Below are 7,355 nucleotides of genomic sequence, written 5' to 3' on the forward strand. Positions count from 1 at the left end.
TGTAGAGAAGGGAGTTCCGGCGTCGGAGATCAGGTTCCGCCCGTGCCACCCGTGCAGGCGACGGGCGTCAGTTATCCACTTGAAACCCAGGCTAGCTAACTAGGTAGGTAATTCACACCAGTTTGTCAAGATCTATCAACATGAGATCTAATTTCGAAGATCCCGACGCGAGAAACGCAAGTTAAAATGGTTCATAATTTAGGCGTCCGGTTAAAAATGTTTTGCTTCAGAAACCGGATTAGAAAAACATAAACAAAACCCACATTCTCTCCCGTGAGAAAAAAATTCCTTCAAAACTCACAACTTGCGACAAGAGGGGTACACACGATGTGTCACTTGTCACCATCGAAAAAAAAAGATAAAACGTTATTTGCATTGTTTTTTTTTTTGAGACAATAGAACGTTCTTTGCAAAAACAAAGGTCGAGCGGAACGTTCTTTGCACAAGGCCGAGGAGAGGTGAAGCTTTCATAGGCTGGTCCAATTGGTGCTTTTGTTGGCTGCCACATGAGGGATGTCCGTGGTTGTTGGTCCACGGCGCAGAGGTTAGGAGTATCGGAGGATGGGCCGGCTGGCCCATCCACACTCTTTATCATATTTTTGTCAAAAAAACTCTTTAGCATATTTTCACCCTAAAAAACAAACGTCAACTTTGTCATTCACGAATGACATGTGTGCCCCATGTTATGTAGGCCCACATGTCAGTCAAACTACGGTGATCCTAAATCAGCGGTCCCTTCGGCGTGAACTAGTCCATTTGCTCGGCGCAGCCGCACCCTTCCGCAAGAAAGAAAAGGGAGGGGAGGGGGGGAACAGAATAACATCAGACCCGCAAAGAGGAGGAGCGAAACGAAACAGCATCCCTGCCTTCCTCCACGCCCGTAGGGTTTCCGGATCGGAGGAGCCCAAGCCGCCGCAGCCATGGTTCGCGGATCGCTCGGGAGGTTGGCGTCGCGCACCCTCTCCGTCGCCGGCAAATGGCAGCACCAGCAGCTCCGCCGTCTCAACATCCACGAGTACCAGGTGCCCGCGTCCAGATCCCGCCGTTCCTTCCCCATTCTTCTCGATTCCTATTTGTGCGGATTCGTTTAATCTCGATTTGGAGGCCCGTCTGACAAGCTAGGGTTTCTGCCGGCCTTGCTTATGTGGGTGTCGCAGGGCGCGGAGTTGATGGGGAAGTTCGGGATCAACGTGCCCAAGGGCGCCGTGGTGGGGTCAGTGCAGGAGGTCAAGGAAGTTTTGAAGAACGTTTTCCCCAGTGAGAAAGAGGTGATGCTACCTAGGTTTCTAATGTTTTGTTTTTTTCGTGTCGTTGTTATCCTTCACTCGTGCAAATGCGAGGCTCGTGCTGCGCAGATGGTATTGAAATGTGTTAGCGAATCTAGTTTACTGCGAATTCCTGCTGAATCCGGATTAGGTTGGTAGAAATGTATTTCTTGTTTGGTAATGTTTGCTGTGATGTGCGATGCATTTTGGAAAGGAGGTTATTGGTTGCTATAATCTATGATGTGTGCGTATTCTGATAGCCTCGTTCTTGCAATTCGTACGCCTCTGTTTTATATTGTCCTGTGTGTTAAAAGTAACATTACTTACATCTGTAAATCACTCCACTGCCCTGCAAACAAAGGGAGTCATGCCATGCTGTAGTTGCTCTTGGAATTATAATGCTGTATTGGGATAGTTTTTGACCTCCAAGAAATACTCTATATTTTCTCCAAAAGCTGTTTTAATTAACTGAGATGACGTCCCAGGTTCTTTTCTGTATTCTGCACCTAGCTACTTGTGTAGCTGTGTTAGTTATCCTCGTGCTAGCAGATTGTTTGACCATGTTAATGAATCTAGTTTACTGCAAAATCCTGCTGAATCCGGGTTAGGTTGGTAGAAATGTATGTTTGGTTTGGTAATGTTGCTATAATCGATAATGTGTGCGTATTCTGATAGCCTCATTCTGGCAATTCATACGCTTGTATTGTATATTATTCTGTGTGTTAAAAGTAACATTACTTACATGTGTAAATCACTCCACCGCCCTTCAAACAAAGTGAGTCGTGTCACGCTATAGCTGCTCTTGGAATTATAATGCTTTGTTGGCATAGTTTTTTTTGCTAACGTTATGAACTCTTAAGAAATAGTCTATTTTTTCTCCAAAAGCTGTTTTAATTAACTGAGACGACGTCCCAGTTTCTTCTCGGTATTCTGCACCTAAATACTTGTGTAGCCTTGTTAGTTATCCTCGTGCCAGCAGATTGTTTGGCTGGGCAGTTCATTCCCAATACGAAGTATAGTAGATTTTCATCGATAATGTATTTCTGGTGCTGTTTGTATCATAGCTTGCACCATGTTATTATTGGTAGTTCAATTGTGTTTTAAAGATGACACCATTGCAGATAGTTGTGAAAAGCCAAATCCTTGCCGGTGGCCGTGGATTAGGAACTTTCAAAAGTGGACTGAAGGGTGGTGTTCATATTGTTAAGGCTGAGGAGGCTGAAAGCCTTGCAGGTAAATCTTTGTGAGCGGTAGTTTACATTATGGTATGTGGACATTCATGGTGTAGTAACGCAGTTTGAAGATATTGTGTATCCAAGTATTTGTTGAGATGTATTGTTGGGAAATTGGCTTAGCAGATCCACATTTATGCATAATCCTTATCATTCCTGACTGCATTACTAGAAATGCGCGCCACCTGGCCAATTTTATGGTATACAACTATCCATACACATGAAGGCCAAGCATATAATATACTGAGATCAGTTCATTTTATTGGTTGCGTCTAAATTGTTGTCATCACATTTATCAGTTATCATAGTGAAAACTGCAACTGCTCATGTGCTTCTATGAAGCGTGACATGATAATTACATTCAGGTTTAACTAAACTGATTTATTTTAGGTGATCTTTTCTTGGAATCTACTACCTCCATACCAAAATATAAGACGTTTGGCCTACCAAAACGTTTTATATTTTGGTATGGAGGTAATATGTTGTATCCATGCCTTTGTTGCCGGCTATAAGTGGTTTATTATTTAGTGGCCTACCAAAACGTTTGATATTGGATTTCTAGTGACATGTAGTGTTGTCATTAGTCATTTTCTTCAGAGTGAATCAACTAAATTGTAGTTACTTCTGTGTTGGTTGTGCATGTTTTCACTGTAGAGTGTTTGTACTGACTCATCTGCAGCTAAAATGCTTAACCAGGTCCTGGTAACAAAACAAACTGGTCCACAGGGGAAGGTTGTGGGCAAGGTTAGTTTTTTCTAATCTGATCCCATCTTTCAGTTGTGTTATGTAGCATTGCTAGAAACTAACGTTTTAGGTATTTTGTGACTCTTAACTAAGCAAGTTCTGGCTTCCACGGGCTTAATACTCACCTGATTTGTTTCTATCAATCTTTAGATGTATGATGTATGCACCAATTCCAGTGTACTTGTGTTCAATAAAGTAAAGACACAATAATAATATACAGTTGAATGGCCCAATCACCGTACCCAGTGTTCTTGCCGAGCAATGACAATAGTTAATTTACAACATATTTTTTGAGTTATTTTTAAGACAATAGATATTCAAATAATGCTGCTGTCATTTAGTTCTGCTTGATTCAGTGAAACATTTTTAACTACTGATATTTTTTCTGTTCTGTTTGACAGGTCTACTTATGCGAGAAAATGTCACTTGTTAATGAGATGTACTTTGCGATCACCCTTGACAGGAAGACTGCTGGTCCAGTATGTCATTGATCACTGGCCCGCTTGTTCATTTTGTCATTTTCATTACCCAACATCTGTTCAATTTTGTGAATAAATCAGTGCGGTCTATATTGTTTTTATAAGATTTCATGGTATTACAAACCTTTCTCATGTATAAGTGCCAAAGGAAATAGCTATTAGTGCTGTTGATTGTTTTTACTCCAGTCTTGTTTAGGATGTCGATCCATGATAATTTATAAGATTGTGTGCATGAATATGCTTACATGAAAAATATAGATTGTATTTTCATGGGAATAGTGTTCCTCTTTTGTCCCTACATAACAAGTTACCCCAATTATTTAATTGAAGTGATTAATGTATATATTATATTCAGTTTTCCATTTAAAAAATACCATTATATGGTAAACCTTCACATTAATCTTTATTCGTCTAATAACAGGCTGTCACATTAGTATTTCACTGTATTAAGTTGCTTAAATTTTGGATGTATCATTAGACAAGTTTCCTCTACAGTTTTTTGAGGCCACGCAGCGATATTTTCTTTCTACTTCTGTATTTTTTACATAGGTATGAACTGAACATTTGGGGTGATGTGACCTAGTCCTTGAGTGTTCTTAGTTGTTTTGGCCGCTTTACTTTTTCTAAACCCTCTAATGTACTTAATCAATCAAACCTGTAGCTACTTAATGTCCATTCTTCCCTGTTTCAATTGCAGAGACTCATGCTGTGAGATTTTGTTTTCTAGTGCTGATTGCTAAGGTTCATATTTATCTTTTCCAGCTCATTATAGCTTGCGCCGAGGGAGGAACGAGCATTGAAGATCTTGCAGAGAAGTTCCCTGATAAGATCGTTAAGGTCATCTATTTCTTCAACTTGTTTTTGGATCAATGCGTACATATCTTGAGTAGCAGGTTCATATCAGAGCTTTTAGCGTCCTAATGATAATTTGCTTACACATTGAAATCCAATTCGTTATATTACCAGGTTCCTGTTGATGTATTCAAGGGAATCACTGATGAGGATGCAGCTAAAGTTGTTGATGGTCTGGCACCAAAGACAGCAGACAGGCAATCTTCTATAGAACAGATTAAGAAGCTATATGAACTTTTCTGCAAGACCGACTGCACAATGCTGGAGGTACTGCAGTGTGAAGTGATTCTCATTTGCGATGTTAAATATCTTTGGCATTCTTATGATCTGGATTTCTTATGTGAGTAGATAAATCCTCTTGCTGAGACAGCTGATAAAAAGCTAGTTGCTGCTGATGCAAAGTTGAACTTCGATGATAATGCTGCGTTTAGGCAGAAAGAAATATTTGCACTGCGTGATACAACACAGGAGGACCCCAGAGAGGTATTTCATGTGTTGCTCTTCTCTTTAATACCTTTTTCATGTTCAGTTTGTCTCTCTGTTAAATTGTTCTCTTCTTTATTTTGTAATCCCTAACCCTTCTTTTGAAGGAAGATTTGCCTCTATAGATTATATTTTTGTTACAAATATAAGAGCAATATCAACTGAGATTTATCTTTACCAACTTTACAGGTGGCTGCTGCTAAAGCAGATTTGAACTACATCGGGCTTGATGGAGAGATTGGTTGCATGGTGAATGGTGCAGGATTGGCAATGGCTACGATGGACATCATTAAGCTGCATGGTGGTACACCTGCCAATTTTCTTGATGTTGGTGGGAGTGCATCCGAGGGACAGGTATATAGTGGGATTTTGTTTGTTTGTTTGTGTTATCATCCCTGGCGAAATGTATAAATACTATTAACAGCTAGAAGAGGTTGCAAAAACTAATGATTAATTACTTAAAATCCATGTGAAGAATTGTGTTTCCACCTTTTATTTTCAACAAATGCACACGTTCATTTTTCTAAAACTTTTATTCAGGTTGTGGAAGCATTTAAGATATTGACTTCAGACGATAGAGTGAAGGCAATTCTAGTGAACATTTTTGGAGGTATCATGAAATGTGACGTGATAGCAAGTGGAATAGTGAATGCAGCTAAACAGGTATCCATCAAGTTTTGATTGAATGAATGTACCATATTCTTGTAGCTCGTTTTAGTAAAATTATTTTCACCTCTTCGGTGTTTATTTATTTCTGTGGGGAACCTTATATTGAACTTGGCTACAGTTTATTTGCATCCGTTTCAGAAACTAACCCTTGACATACAAGTCAATATTTGTTTCAGTCTTCTGCTCGTTTTTTTTGTAACACCAAACTATCCCATATTTTTTGTGCATACTTTAGTGTCTTCTGCGAAAGATTTTTTCTGTTACCTTTAGTTTGCTGTTATAGGATAGTTTGCTGTTACCTTTAGTGTCTTCTGCGAAAGATTTTTTCTGTATTGGTGATATTTCATCAAGTTCTGAACCTGATTAGCTACTGTGTATAATTTTGTATTTTTCCCATGATGTATGCTAGAAGAGTCCTTTCAGCATGTTATTGTTCCCCAGGAAATTTATGATAGTACATAGCATGTTATTTGGCTTAATATTCCTTGAGCTTACAACTACATAGCATGGTCTACATACTTTTCCTGTAGCAAATTCTTACACTTGTTCTCCTATTATCAGGTTGATCTTAAGGTCCCTGTTGTTGTTCGGCTAGAAGGCACCAATGTAGACCAAGGGAAAAGGATTCTTAAGGTATTGGTGATTATCTTTGTGCATGCGTGTTAGCTGAGTCATGCTTCCTTTGTTCTGAAGTTGTTCATGTTTGGGATTTGACTGGTCATGGTGCTCTGATTGCAGGAGAGTGGAATGACATTGATCACTGCAGAGGATCTTGATGATGCTGCAGAGAAGGCTGTAAAAGCATCAGTCAAATGATTAATGATTGTACCATATCAGTCTAAAGTTCTGTTTTCACTGGCACAAGAGGAGTGGTGCTCTCTTAGTGATTTTGGGGGCCGTAATCTTGAAGTGCATTTTTTTTGAAGTGGAGTGATTCCACTTTTGAGTTTTCCTTAAAACTTGTGATCTTTGTGTTAATAAACCTATATGGGCACAAAATTGAGCAGCCACTGTTATGAAGTTCAAGTAGGATTTACCTGTTTTGCCCGGATCAACAGGGTACATGTTGACGCTTCATTTGCCCTGTCAATTACTGCATCTTGCGTCTTAACTGCGCAGCCTAAGCTGTTAAAATCGTACAAACTGAAATTTCTTTAGGGGGTTATTTTATTTTTTAATACTGCACCAAGTTTGCACGTTCTCTTGTATATGAGCCTGTTTCCTGTCTGTTGGGGGTTGGGTGAAAGTTTGAAACTGCTAACCCGGTCAGGTCACTCCTCTCCAGGCTCCACCTATTGTCTATGATAAATCTTGAATTATTGCTGAAGTATTGTCCTTGCAGCCGAGGTGTTGCTTCCGCATTGGTTTCATGTGTCAATGTTCTGGCCTTGACATGAGCTTGCACAGTCGATGACCCGTACGTGGCCCAACAGGCATTGCTGGTGCCTGGTGTGGTCTCTTCCTGCTGGCTATGGCATATCGTCCGCCCGTCCAGGAATGGCAAATTTGACAATTTTGACCCGAAGAGGAAATCAAATCTGTTCGTGAAAATATTTCATGCCGCCGACCTTTTTGTGTAGCGTCCGCCACGCAGGCGCCACACCCTACGGTGCAACGTCCAGCACGGGGGC

The 7,355-nt window shown here is 40.3% G+C and overlaps 1 protein-coding gene across 1 annotated transcript; it reads left to right on the forward strand.

The window, feature by feature from the left end:
- Positions 1 to 760: 760 nt before the first annotated feature.
- On the forward strand, positions 761 to 6,801 carry LOC125513562 (ATP citrate lyase (ACL) family protein). Its single transcript, XM_048678691.2, has 12 exons — positions 761 to 1,022; positions 1,158 to 1,268; positions 2,387 to 2,498; positions 3,177 to 3,241; positions 3,643 to 3,720; positions 4,483 to 4,557; positions 4,687 to 4,839; positions 4,921 to 5,055; positions 5,245 to 5,409; positions 5,596 to 5,718; positions 6,286 to 6,357; positions 6,463 to 6,801. The coding sequence occupies exons 1-12, from the start codon at positions 921 to 923 to the stop codon at positions 6,538 to 6,540; spliced, it is 1,269 nt and encodes a 422-aa protein (XP_048534648.1). The 5' UTR covers positions 761 to 920; the 3' UTR covers positions 6,541 to 6,801.
- The last annotated feature ends 554 nt before the right edge of the window (positions 6,802 to 7,355 follow it).

This window comes from Triticum urartu, chromosome 6A (genome assembly GCF_056163025.1).
Source record: "Triticum urartu cultivar PI428250 chromosome 6A, HENAU_Tu73, whole genome shotgun sequence".
NCBI classification, from domain to species: Eukaryota; Viridiplantae; Streptophyta; class Magnoliopsida; order Poales; family Poaceae; genus Triticum; species Triticum urartu.

Excerpts from the sequence above, each read along its gene's own strand:
- LOC125513562 (XM_048678691.2), top strand. The coding sequence starts at position 921 with ATGGTTCGCGGATCGCTCGGGAGGTTGGCGTCGCGCACCCTCTCCGTC. Across the intron at positions 2,499-3,176 it reads GGAGGCTGAAAGCCTTGCAG|CTAAAATGCTTAACCAGGTC; the intron begins GTAAATCTTTGT and ends ACTCATCTGCAG. Across the intron at positions 3,721-4,482 it reads ACAGGAAGACTGCTGGTCCA|CTCATTATAGCTTGCGCCGA; the intron begins GTATGTCATTGA and ends TATCTTTTCCAG.